Raw genomic sequence first — 16,952 nt, forward strand, 5'->3', positions numbered from 1 at the left:
ATACTAATCTGAACTTTTGCGAATAAAATGTAATAGGTATTTTAAAACATTTTACTGTGTGTGTGATAATAATAGATGTTATGTGTTGTGAATTATAAAACATTTCTCATATAATATTCGAGTCTTGAGGTTCATGTGATTTTTGCAATTTGAGTAATTTAGTTTAAAATCAGTTGCAGTTTTTAAGCAAATAGAACACAGACTTTGAACATTGGAAACGTTAATGAAACAAAATTTTGATTAATTCTAATTATTGTGCATAAGTATTTTTATTATTTGCAGTAATTTACCGTAATATTGGAGAAGTCACTATGGTTTTGTTAGTTTTGTAAATTTTAACTTGTAATCCCGGGATTTTTCTCGGAATAATGTATTGAAGAGGATTAATAAATCTACTACTGATTTCACGCACAATGATCTGCGTCTGACCCAACTGCCTTGACTTCTCATCATTTGAATTTCGAGGGTCCTCATATCAAATTATTAAAATATTTATTGTATGTTTTTTTAGCTACGAAGATGATAATAATTATGGATATGGTTTTCTGTTGCCCTTTGATTAGATTATTCAAGGAGACAAAAGTAGAAATCTAGGACTCCCTCATAACTACATTTATGAAAATAAAAAATGTAGAAATTATAAAGAAAATTGATTAATATGTACTTGATTTTGATAAGATATATTTTTCTAAGTTTTTATGTTTATATTGCAGTTATATTCTATAACCATTTTTAACAAGACAAGTATTATAAACGTGAAAAAAAATTATACAATAATTTTTTCAAGTTTTGCTTACATCAATTCGCTAAATAAGTAGTCATACAATCCTGTTATTACAGCATTAATTAAACATCTGCAAACACATTGCGATTATCTGTAACAACTTTCACAACATTAAAACTCTACAACATATGTTAAGGTCAAAGTCACTGGAGATGAGTCAGTTAATTTAAAAATTTATCGCAACAGTGAGCATTATTTGATAACGAGAGGTGAACCAGTTTTTTGGCGCGCGATCGTATCATGCGTCGCGTTCGTCGCTCGCTACATAACTCTACTCTCCCTATGAGATGATGCTTACTTGTTGCTAAGAGATTTAACAACTGAAGCTGCGTTCGGGGAGCGCGTTATCATTGCTATTGCGTCATTCTATCTTTGTTTTACATTTAATGATCGATAAGATAGAATGACGCAATGGCCTAGTTTACACCGATCACTTGATACGCGTATTAAATAGTAAATAACTAGTAAATAAGTCTGATTATTGGCTGATCAGTTCAAATATACTATTTGATACGCGTATCAAGAGATCGGTGTAAACTAGGCCAATGACGCTAACAGCAAGCTTCCCAAAAACGCCCTCAGCCATTTTACATACCTACCGAGTCCAGATTATCGTTTCTCATGCGCTCATTCGCTTGTCAGATTTTTTTATTAATTACACAATAACTATTGAAAATTTTACAAAATAGTAATATAACTTTTCTTTTCAATTTGACTCAATCTACTTTCACTTCTCGATTGATCAGTGACTTGTCGGACACCCGTATATTATATGCATTCATAAATTTTGCATTATCGAATAGATATAATTAAGTAGTATGCTTAAATAATTTTTTAGCTATTTCTTTTAAATCTTTTCTCGCAATTTTCCCTGAACCTGTATATGGAAAAGCATCCAGAAATATCACTCCTGCACGTAGTTTGAAGTGATCCATCATGTTCTCCGCTACAAAGTCTATCAATTCCTGTTCCGTTACCTGTACAAAGAAAATTATAGCAATGCAGAAACATTCTTATACATTAACAATATTTCTTATTTTGTATTAAAAAGTAATGTATGAATCATTCGTATAATCCGATAATGTACTTTATTTATTATGAAATAAAGAAATAGACATTTAGATATTGCTTGTAAGTAAAATATTACAAAATCTTTTATAATAACAATTTATTAAGAACTTTATTATGAAATTTTTTAAACTAACTCAATGTCAATCTTATATCAAACCATGTTTTATCTTACAGAGTTCCAGTTAAAAGCGTTAACTAGGGCAATATATTTTTATCTAGAAGTTTCATTCTTTTCGCGATTCCTTCATGATTGAACCAAATCTTTACTCATTTAAACAGATTTATTCATCGGGCTCTGATTTTGATCGCATTAACGTCTTTATTTTTATGAGCTTGATTCTCTATCTATTAGATATCTATTAGAAATTTTAAGAAAATATTCCACGGAATAAATCGGTTTATTTTGTTGGTATTTGATTTGATTTTATAAATCTTTGTTCTATGATCTTATCATGCTAACAACAATTGTACCTTGACATTAGGCCTCTTGGTGACAAAAGCAAGAGGGTGCTCATCGTCTAACTCATGAGGTACTCCTATTACTGCTACTTCTAACACTGCTGGATGAGACATTAACACACCTTCGATTTCTCCGGGTGAAATCTGATAGCCTCTATATTTTATGAGTTCCTTCATTCTGTCAACAATGAACAATTCCCCGTCGTCGTCAAAATAACCGATATCACCCGAGTGTAGCCAACCTGAAAGAATTCCAAATTTATATTTGCGATATTAGATTTTCACGATATTATTAAATATGTTTATTTAGATTGAATAGAATATAATTTACTTTGCATGCATTAAGTCGTAACGCACTTTTAAATATTATATTATTATATAATTATTATTATAGATAGAAACTCTTTACCTTTCTCATCGACCGTACTTTTCGTCGCCTCAGGATTTCTATAATAACCAGTCATTAAGGTTAAAGATTTTATCCATATTTCCCCCGACTGATTCGGACCAAGTACTTTTCCGTTTTCTGGGTCCACAATTTTTATTTGTACATTCTTAGCAACTGTTCCACAAGATCCATTCTTGTGGTTCGGTAATTGCATTGTTGTGACACCGGTTTCCGTCAGTCCTAAAAATACAAGAAATATAATCAAACTTTCATAACACACACGCATTAATATATGTGAATATGTTATCGTATTATAACTATATTTACCGTAACATTGTAATATCTGGACATGTGGCAAAATACGTCTCAATTCTTCCTGCACTTTTGATTTAGTTGTTGCACCACCGTATAAAATTGTTTCCAAAGATAACAAAGAATATTTCTTTACGTAGCCCGCATTGAGAAACCGATTGAGCATGCTAGAGCTCAAGAAAACAAATCCTGCCTAGACAATAAAATAATTTACTATTGGATTCCGTCATATTATGCGCAATATTCAAACATAAAACCAATTATAAAATTTACAATTTATAATATAAACAAGGATACATCATGAAACATATGTATCATAATTACATTTTTCATATATCTTGACTGTAAAATATTATCATATGTGATTCGCTATTAATTTATCAAAATGTAATTTGTTATCTCAAATATATGTCACGTATGAATGACAAGTTTTGATAAAGAACTGATCGCATTATTCTATTAATAATAAAAGTTATCGCGACAATTAGCTGAAATAGAAAACATTACAGTATGCTTAAAGCAAGACCAAATCACTTCACATTTTTTACAATTCATTTCAACTTCATCATAAAGTTCACCAGAGGGTAAAAACTAAAAATTATCGTGATTACTTATTCATAATAAGAAGTAAGGTAAAGGTACCAATACCCGGACACTTAAGCGTAGGAAATGTACCAATACCTGAACACGTACCTGTGTCTGGATACATTTAAAAAAATATAAATTTATGAAAATAAACGTTTGGATATTATAATTGAAGTTTCAAACTACACGAAAAAATACTTTTATCTTTGATTTTAATTCGCGTTATACTTATAAATAATAAAGGTGTCCGGATATAGATACATGTTCAGGTATTGGTACCTTTACTTTACGACGTAATTATATCAACGTGACATTTTAGTCATCATTATTTTTGCAATAACAAATTTTGAAAATTAAAATTATTTCGCTTTAATTATTTAAACAAGCATTTAACATAATATTACTTTGTATTTCTCTATCAGTTGACAAGTCATCTCTTCGTCAAATTCTGGATAGAGGATCACTTTGGAACTATTCACGATCGCATTAAAGTTCAGCATTATCCCACTCAGCCAATAAAGAGAAGAAAACCAAAGTGATGGCGCGTTATTTATTTTTAAATTTTTGTCTTGGCCTAAAATTAGTAGGTAGTAGTTGGACAGTTCGACACCTTTCGGCAGTCCCGTAGTACCCGACGAGTGCAAGATGCACGCCGCCTTCTGGATGTCGTCGAGCTCAACATAACGGAAATTTGAGACTTCCGCATCATTGCATTTGTTCAAAATATCAGAGAACGAAATTGCATCGGTATGCTTGCCGAAAATCACCACCGTGGGATTAATATTTTTTTCTTTTATCGCGCTCAAGACGACATCTACGGATTTCTCATTGCAGAAGATCACCTTCGGCGTGGTCAGTTCCAAAACGTGTATTGCAGTTTCTGATTACGAATAACTCGTAAGTATTATAAAAATAAATGTTATGCTTAATATTATTGTTTATTTAAATAATGAAAATTTTTATTTAATTAATATCTAAAAGATAAACTTGTAATTGTATTTGAATCGCATTATCGGAAATGCATTACTTCTAATCCGTTAAGTTAATTAAATAAAATATGCAGAATTATTACTATTTGATAATCGAGGAAGAACTTACGCAAGTCCATGTTTTCGTACCACGGGTTGAAAATCGCATTGATATAAGCTGCCGAAAGACAAGGCACGATGGAATTGAGATGATTATTCGTGCACAAGCTGATGACGTCACCGGATTTGATTCCTTGTTTTTGCAGCCATAAAGCACATCTCACAACTTTATCTTGCAGCTGTGCGTATGTTACCGTTTTTTCGGTGCGTGCATCCAGCTGAACACAAAATTATCTTATCAAGAGTATTGCATAAATATAAGGAAGTTATATTGCAGTCATTAACTCACGATTAAAACAAACTTAAATTTAACACTGCATAATTGCAATAATTTCTACTTAATTTTTAAAGAATTCTATCTAAATCCATTTTTGAGTTTTTCAGATTATTATTTTTAGATATATCTATTAAATTGTATTATGCAAAATGTGGTAAAATAATTTTAAGATATTTATTTCTTCTATCTCATTACTTTTTATGATAAAATTTAAAATAAGAGAATTTTATCTTCAATAATATTAAAATAAGAATTTTTTTTAGAATGCTGTTTCTAACGTTAGGATTAATTCCGCAATTATTTCAAATCTACAATTTAAATTTTCTTTTCACACGTCTCTCTATGTCTCTGTGTCTCATAAACTTTTTGCTCTCTATTTGCTAACATTGCTAGCATATAACATTGCTAAAAAAATTCTTTGATAATAAGCTGTTTTTTGTAGAAAAGCATTATAACATATGTAAAAAACGCATATTATTATCGCTATAAAGCATAAAACCTATTTTTTTTTCTATTATTCTGCACTATATTTGATATTAAAATATATATTTCTTCTACTATACACATGCATTCTCTTTCAACATTGTTCATCTTATGTCTTTGATAAAACAATTTTATGTAATTCAACATGTATTATATAAACAATTTCGAAGAGCAATCGAAATAGATTTTACCTTCAACATTATTAATATCAGTTTTTAAGTTTTAGAATATGTTTTTATTGAATCTTCTTTCTTATTTAGTCAAATATTTATAAGCTTTAAATATTTATATCCGTTTTTTTTAATTTTAATTGTTTTGCTGTCATATGTAATCGTCGACTCACGTATGCGATATTATTTCCATGATTTCTTATATTAGTCCATAACATTTCTCCAACACATTTGTAGTTATTCGATTTACGGTCCTCTTTACCCTTGTAAACGCCATTTTCCACGGTAAAATTCTGTAAACGACATATTGTATACCAAACTGTTTTAATTGTTTATTGTCCTTAATGTTTCTACGCCATATGTCTTTTACGTCAATCATACATTCATAGTTTTGTTCTTTAGATGTAACATGGAAAGATCACATAAATAGATCATTATTTGGCTGATTTTGGACCTACCTTCGAGACATGTTCAACCATTTTGTTAGAAATATTTAAGTCTGCCATCGTAACATAAGATTTTGAATGCGATCCAACGCAAGGTCACTCTACAATATTGCATCATAAATACATTTTATAGTTGTTCTAAATTGAGCGAAACTGATATTGACTATCAAAGTATATGTTCATATATCAATGTGTTGAACAAATATAATACATATAATACATGTATAATTTAAATATAAATATGTACAGGGTATTTTAAAAAAATGTTACATATTTTTAGAGCAGGTAGTATTCATCAAAATAAAAAGAAAATGTCCAGTGAACATGAGTCTTAAATTAAATACCTGTTAAAATATGGGCCAGTCTTTATCGTATATTATAGAATGTGTGACAATGAATATAAACTTAACTACTTACAGAATAAGTCTCATTTTAATTACTTACAGAAAAAAGTCACGTTTAGTGGACCACTTAGTGGGTCTGAGACATTCGTATGAGATCTGATTTGCTCGGTATTTGGCAATATATTGATCTTATTTAACGGCTCTAGGCTCTTGAGTCTCGTCTTTTACCTACTTTCTTTTTGAAGAGAAAGGAGCCGGACAGACAGGCTTGCCAGTTTTACGGTTACGAATAGATATTATTTTGATTCGGACGCTGTAAACCCACGTATGCACATGGAGGATTAAAAATATAATAATTAAAAATATATAACAATTTTTTATACAATAACTGTTTTATCTGCAGATTATTTCATTAATTGAATTTTATTAAGCTATTAAAACAATGACATTTTTTACGGTTTTGCTGCATAATTTTTTATCTTTGTTAATTAAGTTATGTAGATGCTGATTTAATCGTGAGAATTTATGTAAATGTACATCACACACTTGTAACAAAACACAGAACAAACATACACAACGAAATACTTTTAATAACAGTTGATCTTCAGAGCGACTGCAAGTTGTTTGAAATCGAGAATTGAATTATTTTTAAAATATAAAATAGAGTTAAATTCAGATACACACACCCATATAAATATATATATATATATATATATATATATGTATATATATATTTATTTATTTAAATAAACAATAAAAACTTAACGTTTCAATATCTTTATTTATTCTATCTGACAATTATGTATAATATATCTATGAATGAGAGGATAAATACTTGAATTTCTGAAGATATTCGGCAAAATTCAGTATATTACTGTAAATAAAAAAAAATAATGCAGGAGGCACAACTAAGTACAATACCTTTATTGTAACAGAGAAAATTTTGTACTTGATGGAGGACTTCTTTATTAGACAAAAATTATCCTTTTTGAAGAATATTCGACAGACAAGTAATAACAGCTAATAACAGTAAACTTATAAGCGCTGTTAGCAGTAGACTGCGAGCATTTACTGACTATACGTCGCGTATGCATCTTTATACTATCCCTTCCTCACAAATTAGACAGCTTCCAATCGTAAATCATAAAATTTGCAGTGTCATTATTGTGATTACATCAATTAATCTTAATATTTCTTATTCTATGTTTTCTAATAATTATCTAAGGAAAACATTTTTAAACTAAATAACTGGTAGTGTCTATTTTTAGTTCTATATTATTTGGTGTATATTTTTTCTTAGAATTTAATTCTTGATTTATATTATTAATATTATTTATTATTTAATAAATTATTATAATATTTAATTTATATATATTTTTTAACAAATACTGAAATTAATATTTTATTTATGTCCGTTAAAAGCATATAAATTGCAATCTTGCTTACAACTCTGATAGATCGTAGGCAAGTGATAAGAAAATTGCGTGCCACTCAAACATATTACATAACTATTACATAACTATATTTAAGAAAAGAAAAATGAAAATTATAAAGAATGTTGATTAATAGTTACTTGATTTTAGATTTTAAGATATATTTTACTGGGACCTTATATTCAGCAACTCAAAATTTTATTATTTATATTTTTTTATTATTTTTAACAAGACAAGTATTATCGATATAAAACATAACCTTTTACTAAATAACTACATATTTTCAAGTTTTTTTCCAATTCGCTAATTAAATAGTCATGCAATCCTGTTATTAAAACATTAAACAAACATCTGCAAACAGATTTTAATTACCTGTAAAAATCTCCACATTAAAAATAACTACATTGCTATTATTTCTAAAACTTATTTTGAAGACTAGATTCATTCTAATTCTAAGAAAATTACGTATCTTTATCATCCATAGTCTTATCAATAGTCCTTTTATAAGATTGAAAAATGTTTATCTGCTCTGTTTATAATATCTATTCGGAAAAACCATACATGATTATATATATATATATAAAGCAAAATTTGTGTAAATATATATAATATTTACAAATTTTGCTTTACTGAATAGATGTAATTAATTAGTGTGCTTAAATAATTTTTTAGCCATTTCTTTTAAATCTTTTCTCGCAATTTTTCCTGAACCTGTATACGGAAAAGCATCCAGAAATATCACTCCCGCACGAAGTTTGTAGTGATCCATCATATTTTTTGCCACAAAGTTTATTAATTCTTGCTCTGTCTCCTGAAACAAAATTCAATCATTGCAACTACAAAGAACATTTTAATATAAAAAATAAATATTTTCTACTCCGCATTAAACGAGATATATATAAATATATTGTACTTTGCTGAAATACAAAAATTTAACTTCATATAGGTATATAAAGCAAAGAAAACAAAAACTTACATATTTAGTATTATGATTAAAATGTGAAAAAATCTTGACAATATATTTAAAAGAATATAAAAAATGTTATTGTACTGAATTTTTTTCGAAGCTAGAATATCGGTCAAATATTGTTATACTGTACGGTTACAATTAATTTTCAATTAAAAGCGCTGACAAAAGTCAATATTTGCATTCTTATCTCTGTATTCTTTTCTTTCTTCTCCGCGGTTACATCACAGTTTTAAAATCTACTTTGTTAAACTGATACAGACGTCTTCGCTCTTATCTGAATTAGCTTGCAGATTTTTCTGTTTGCTTTTTCAATGATTTTAATTTTCTAACAACGGTTCTTACGAATATAATTCTCTATTCACTAGATTTCTGAGAGACTATCCCCTAGAATACGCAAAACCGATTTGCAATTATTCTATTTTGCTAACTAATAAATTTTATTTTGTAAACTCTTATTCTCTAATTTTGTTCTCTAATATTCTAACAAACATTATACCTTGGCACCAGGCTTTTTGGTGACATAAGCAAGAGGATGTTCATCGTCTATTGCATGAGGTATCGATATTACTGCAACTTCCAACACTGCTGGATGCGTTATTAAAACACCTTCGATTTCTCCGGGTGAAATCTGATAGCCTCTATATTTTATAAGCTCTTTTATCCTGTCAATAATGAATAGTTCCCCATCTTCGTCAAAATAACCGATATCACCCGAGTGCAACCATCCTGAAAGAGTGCCAAATTTATTTTTGTGATATTAGATTTCTATAATACCGTTAGTTACGTTGTTTTTAATTTATTGTAATACAATTTATTTAGTTTGCAATCAATACGTCAATTAATTAACTCACAATTTATTTTTAATTATATAATTATCATTTATAACAAATATGACCTGTTTACCTTCTTCATCAATCGTACTTTTCGTCGCTTCGGGATTCCTATAGTAACCGTTCATCATGATTATAGATTTTATCCATATTTCTCCCGACTGATTCGGACCAAGTACTTTCCCGCTTTCTGGATCCACAATTTTTATTTGCACATTCTTAGCTACTGTTCCGCAAGATCCGTTCTTGTGATTTGGTTCTTGCAATGTTACGAGACCACCAAGTTCCGTCATTCCTAAAAACACAAGGAGTCGGTATAATCAAATTTTTACGGTAAACATTAATATATATTAATGTTTTATAGCATTATAACGATATTTACCATAAGCTTGCAATATCTGAACGTGCGGTAAAGTACGTTTCAGTTCTTCTTGCACTTTTGGTTTAATTACCGCACCACCTCCTAATATGATTTTTAAAGATGGTAATGAATATTTCCGTCCTGCGTATCCCGCTCTGATAAACCGATTTATCATACTCGTGCTAAGGAAGATAACTGCTACCTAGGTTGAAAAATAATTTTCGTTTTTAGATTTCGACACATTATACACATGCAAATGTGATTATGCAATTTAAATAATAAGTATGATACTGATATAGCTAGACTATGTTTTATTCTCTTGAAATAGCAATTTGTATTTTTTTTTGCAATCGAGATAAATACAGTTCCATGCACACACACATAAATGTACGTCTACAGACGGCAAACAAATTTGACAGGAAATTAATAGCATTGTTATATAATAACAATAAGTTATTATTCAGAACTTATTACTGTAAATTAAAAATATTACAATTTGCTCGAAGAAAGTTAACTTAATTGCACCATAGGATTCGCGAGAAAGCAGAAACTAAATCATTGATGCTATAAGAGTTATCTTTACAGCAAGAAGTCAGTGCATCAGCGGGCAAATATATTTCAGTCATTATTGTCTTTTAAATAAAAAAATTTTAAAAATTAAGAATCTATTTTAATAATTCAATAAATAAAATATTTTATGATAAAAAAAATAAAATTTCTTAAAATAATATTACTTTAAATTTCTCAATCAATTGGCAAGTCATCTCCTCGTCAAATTCCGGATAGATAATCACTGTAGCACCCTGCGTGATTGCTTTCACATTTAGCATTACTCCGCTGATCCAATAAAGAGATGAGAACCAAAGTGTTGATAAGTTAGACATATTAAAGTTGTTGTCCTCGCTGATGAGTAACATAGTGTAGTTAGACAATTCAACGCCTTTTGGCATCCCCGTCGTACCCGACGAGTGCATGATGCACGCCGTTTGTTTGATGTCGTCGAGCTCGGCGTAACGGAAATTTGCCACTTCCGCATCGTTGCAATTTCTTAGGATATCTGAGAACGAAGTCGCGCCGACATGCTTGCCGAAAACCACTACCGTAGGACTGCAATTTTTCTCTTTCATCCCCTTCAAGACGACATCCACGGATTTCTCGCTGCAGAAAATCACCTTCGGCGTGGTCAGTTGCAAAACGTGCAGCGCCGTTGCTGATGACAAATACATCATAATTAGTAAAGAAATAAATACTATGCTAAATATTATTGTACAGTCAAATAATAAAAATTTATATTTAATTAACCACAAGATAGACAAAATTGTATTCGCGCGCATTGTTGTCGGAAATGCATTATATCTAATTTACTAATCTAATCTAATGCAATACGTAAAAACGTTTGACAATGATTATTTCTGAATATCTTACGCAAATCCATGCTCTCGTTCCACGGATTGAAAATCGCGTTGACATAAGTTGCCGCAATACAGGGCACGATGCAATTGGGGTGATTATTCGTGCACACACTAATGACGTCGCCAGATTTGATTCCTTGTTTTTGCAGCCATAACGCGCATCTCACAACTTTATCTTGCAGCTCCGCGTATGTGAACGTTTCTTCAGTGCGTGCGTCCAGCTAAACACAAAATTATCTTATCAAGAGTATTGCATAAATATAAGGAAGTTATATTGCAATGTCATTAGCTCACGATTAAAATAACAATCCATTATTCCGGAACATCTATTTCTTACCAATACTAAAAATATATAATATTGTTATTATATAAAACTTTAAAATACAAAATTAATTATAATGCAGAATTAGCTTCATAATTATGATATCATTCCATGATTTTAGAACATTGTATAAATTCTCGGAAAGCTATACTTGTTACGTCTTCAAGATCAAATTAAAACAGTTTCGAGGCAGACTGGTATTTACGTTTAAATATTGATATCCTTTGTGCGTAAATTTTATAAAATTAGAAATAATAATACAGACTAATTGAAATAAATTAAGATTAAATGAAGAATATTAAAATTAATTGTGCACAGATACAAGCAAAGTTTTGTTGATATTATAACAAAGTTAATTTAAACAAAAGTTAATTCATACAAAACTATAATTATATACAATCAGTGAGTGCTCATGTCATTTAGTGAATCGATACACATAGCTTTTTATCTTTGTTATTTATTGAATGTTAACAAAGATAGAATGACGTTAGTGTCGACTTGTATCATTAAATGGAAAACATCCAATTTTTACATTATTTTAATTTTATTATAGTTTGTGCAAATTAATTCTTTCTCTCTCACTTTCTGAGAGAAAGAGAGAGAGAGCGGGGGAGGGGGCTATTGAATTATATCGCGGAGATGTCAAAATAATAGCCTCAAGATATTTACTGCTTTCACCTAATGATTTCTTTCCATCATAAGATCGAGAACAAGAGATTGTCATTACATCCAACCATGTTAAAATCTACTAATTGTAAGACGAATTATTTCATATGCGAGGATTCATTGTATTCACCATAATTATTTATAATTGCTTAATTATTTTATAATCATGAAATAAGGCAAGTTTGTCGTAACACTCTTGTCTTTATCTTTATATATCTAATAAGTTTTTGCTGTCTATTTATTTTCATGAACATGTTACGTAAATTATGATTTAGTAAACTATTTCTTGTAGGAAAATGTCATATTAGATGCATGAAAACGCATTATGCAATTTGCTTACATGCATTACATGCAATGAAAGAAGAGCATATTATCATCGCTATGAAGCATGTTAGGACTATATGTATTATCTCAAAAATCTTTTCCGTTATTCCGCTCTATGTATTTGATATTAAACTGTTAATGTACATGTGTATCTTCCATGTATATGTGCATTCTCTTTTAACACTGCTTGTTCATCTCGTGTCTTTGATAAAATAAATGTTATATAATTCAACACATGTATCATATAAACAAATTGATCGAAGAACAATTAAAATAGATCCCGTCTTCATCATTGTTAACACTGCGTGGACACCGTGGGTCTTTTAAGACATAATCGATTTTTAATTTATGATCCCTACGGGAATGGCTTCAGCTTGCGAAGCGAATTGTAACAATTCCGGCCTATGTAAATACTTACATACTTATGTAAATACTTACGTTAGAAATCACTTTTTGAAATCTTAAAGATAATACATGAATTTTTATAGATTTCTTGTAACACAGAAACGCTTTCAAAAACTCTTTGAACTTAAAAGTCTCAGGGTGAGTGCTCCAAAAATACGGTGACCGCGCAGAGTTAATATCAGTTTTTTTTTTTATTTTACTAGTATGTCTTTATTAAATCTTTTTATTCTTGAGCTAAACATTAAAAGTATCTTTTCTTTTTAAAAAATCTTATGTATTAATATAATTAATATCATGTCGACTTACATGTGCGATTTTGTCCCCATGGCTCTTAATGCTAATCCACATTAATTCTCCGAGGCTCTTATACTTATTCGATGTATGGGTATCTTGCCCTTTGTAAACGCCATTTTCCACGGTAAAGGTCTATAAACAGTATACAGGTCAGACTGTTTTAATTGTTTATCTTTGCCTTCTGTAACTTTAAGCTGTGTTTCACATTAGTCATGTATTGACGATAACTTTCAATTTAACTTTTCTATCAATACATAATTTATCACTTTTTCAATTCACTGGATATCCATTGCATATTTCAGCACATGGCACTGATGAAAATCTAACCTAATACCGTATAAAAATAACTGATAAGCCTCGAATACAGGTTTTCCTTGCTATCCGAAAAAGCAGAGCGTTCCTATAAAACCTTTCGTAAGCCGAAATGGCGTAAAGCGGAGAAACAAATTACCAATAATTTATATAAAAAATTTTTACCGTAAAAGAGAAAAGCCTCTTCGGATTTGTTTCGATTACCAAAAACAGTATTAATGTATATCTTTCGTAAAAGCGAAGTGACGACTGACGTAAAGCGAATCGCGTCGCGTAAAGATATACAGTGCGATCTCGCTGCGCGTGTACTTGGCACGAGACAACACCGTGTCTCTTGTTTTTCGAAAAGTAGGGGATACCTATCTGTATTTGTTTCTATTGTATTCTAAAGCATTTCAAGGACTCAAGAACAACAAAAATCTTGATACATCTGTTCCGCATCAAGAGCACAAGTTTTGACGCTATGTATAACAGCTATTGTATTACTTATATTTACCTTCATATGATCTGCAACCATGTCGCTGAAGATATTCGGATTTTCTAAGTTGTAGATGTAAGAATCCTGAGTGCAATCGATCGGTGTCACTTTAGGTTCAAGAGAATATCACTGCATCATAAATAAATTCATCATAAATAACCATGCATGAAGTAAATCGGTTTAAAAAAATTGAAAGATAGATAAATTTTTATTACAACAAATGTGATTTTAATCCTAATTCCTTCAACGTTTTTTCCGCCACTTAATTCCTCCAATTATGTACTTTCGCGTTTTTCAATATGTTAATAGCTTTGAAAAATTCCCCAAAAATTATTATAATATCTTTATACCTTCGACTAAAAATCAATGTAAAGAAAATTTGGAAATTATTTATTTAAATATTTTTTCTAGAAAAAGAATTTCTGAATAAGAAAAGACGAATTTGAAGTGTGACAGATATTTTTTATGTAAAAAAATTAAATTTTTTTGTATAATCGTAGCTCCTCCCCACCTCTTCCGCCTGCCTCTATGCCATAATAATCCTCTGTGGAATATCAAATTTTTTTTAACGACAAAAATATTTTAAATACGCTTAAATTGTACACAAAAATACATTTTTATCGAAAAAAAATGCTCACTTACCTACACACAACACTGACGTAATCCTCCAACTATGCACTTTCGTGTCCTAACGCGATTTTGACTGTTTGGCATTTCGAGAGTAAATGAGCTAGGGCTTTGAATTTTCTACCTGATGTTCCCCACTATAACAACTTTTTTTAGGGATGGGGGGGGATTATTCCACGGCCGTTGGTTTTCCGGAACGAACGACCGTTAGAAACGCGTGGGATACGAAAGTGCATGGTTGGAGGGATTAGGGTTAATTATTATATACATAGCAAAAAAGATTTTACAAAATATTAGTTTTATTTATTTATACTGCGATAATGTAATATTTTGATTAGAAAATAATAATTCTTATAATAGTTAAATCTGCAAATTACTTTGCAATAATAACAAGTTTATTTCTATTTTTCCATCAATGCTTTGACGATTCTGCTGCAGCAGCAAATGTATTTGATATAAATCATTTTGTTTAACAAGAATTAACAGATTCTGCTAGTTCTACATAAAGCAAATATCATGTAATATCATATAAAACAGATAGTAATAATCAGTTAGCAAAGTTTGACTGCTATTGCATCAAATGTGTAGCTGTGATAGTTTTGCTCCATAATCTTTTTATCTTTATTTAATTATATATAACCATAGACGGAATCAGTACTTTGTCGTATTACACTATCGTAATATTTAAAAAAAATCTGGATCACTTAATTTCTTTTGACCATGGTCTACTAAATTCTATTTACGTGCTTGTACAACTGAATAGAGATTCGCACTAAACTCATAAACAAAAGAAACTCACTCGAAACAGTTAACGACGATTTATTTACAAGATTTACTTTCTTTATAACACATCTACATAAGAAGAAAAATACTGAAATATTCTCAATACTCGATCGCTACTAAAAAAAATCACCATATGGTTATCGAAAACAGTAAATTATTCTAAACAACGATACAAAAATAATATAAGACACAGACGTACGATAGAGTAACATGTTTAAAAAAAAATTTTTAATTGTAAAGTGTATAATACCTTCAGTCGCAGTTGACAAGTCAAAGATAGTATCCACAGTATCAAAGACGGTATGTAACAGATATGGTCCAGCAAAGACTGTTCAAACTTGAATAGAAATCGATAAAACCGGTCTTCCTTAAAAAAGAAGATGTCGTAATGGAACACGGAACAGTTTTTCCACTATGTGAAGATCATCCTTTCGAAGAAAGATACAGTAGGCAAGTGAAGAACGAAGTGCATACGAACACGGATAAAAGTCGACTGTCATCATTTGACTGACTACCTACCTATTACTTGTCTCACGTATATAATTCTAGATATCCCTCTCTCTAAAACTTTACAATTGACATGTGAACACTGTACGAACTGCGCAAATCATGAAATTTATAAAGCTATTGCTCTTGATATAACATAATAATAGTTACTTAGCATTTCTTGATATTGCCTTAGGTATGACGTGAAGTAAATTGCTGAAATCGATAACGAAATGTGTCTACTTTTAATGCTATGTATCTTACGTATTTATTTATTTATTTATTTATCTTATGTATTTTTCATTTTAGAATTTAACAAAACTTGATTATATATGCCCGTATACGTGCCATTTTTTTGTTTTATAAATTTTTGTTACATTTAATTTATATAATTTTTTAATATTGTAAAATTAAAATTTTGCTAGAGTGTCCATTAAAAATACAATAAATTATACTTATATCTTTAAAGCACGATTCTCGAAAATCTCGACAGAGATTTATATAGCTTAATTTTTTATAACTTAAAAATCAAGTTTTGATACAAAAGTATCTATGTATATTGTATAGACTAAAGATAAGAAAGTTAGAAACATTTTATAATCGCTGCAATTTAGGAAACAGAATGTAATTAAGGATATACCTATATGTTTTAAAATGGAGAAACAATTTTTTTAGGATGCAGTTGTAAGTATAGATATCTAGGTATATGTACTGCGAAGAGCTATACAGTCATTAATGAAATATAGCAGCCATTCCAATGATATGGATCGCCTATATGACAGGCTGCAGTAGCTGCAGACGGAACAGCATGCTTATACAGCATGTGGAGGGAATGTGCTGGT

The 16,952-nt window shown here is 29.9% G+C and overlaps 1 protein-coding gene across 1 annotated transcript; it reads right to left on the reverse strand.

Moving 5' to 3' along the window:
- Positions 1-664: 664 nt before the first annotated feature.
- On the reverse strand, positions 665-16,136 carry LOC139817013 (uncharacterized). Its single transcript, XM_071784825.1, has 17 exons — positions 15,875-16,136; positions 14,233-14,343; positions 13,437-13,556; positions 11,427-11,634; positions 10,736-11,211; positions 10,023-10,203; positions 9,714-9,935; positions 9,307-9,536; positions 8,490-8,651; positions 6,076-6,156; positions 5,791-5,910; positions 4,698-4,905; positions 4,004-4,479; positions 3,030-3,207; positions 2,724-2,942; positions 2,327-2,556; positions 665-1,761 (listed from the first exon to the last, which is right to left on the reverse strand). The coding sequence occupies exons 2-17, from the start codon at positions 14,251-14,253 to the stop codon at positions 1,594-1,596; spliced, it is 3,300 nt and encodes a 1,099-aa protein (XP_071640926.1). The 5' UTR covers positions 14,254-14,343; positions 15,875-16,136; the 3' UTR covers positions 665-1,593.
- Between the last annotated feature and the right edge of the window lie 816 nt (positions 16,137-16,952).

Source organism: Temnothorax longispinosus, chromosome 7, assembly GCF_030848805.1.
Source record: "Temnothorax longispinosus isolate EJ_2023e chromosome 7, Tlon_JGU_v1, whole genome shotgun sequence".
Taxonomy (NCBI): Eukaryota; Metazoa; Arthropoda; class Insecta; order Hymenoptera; family Formicidae; genus Temnothorax; species Temnothorax longispinosus.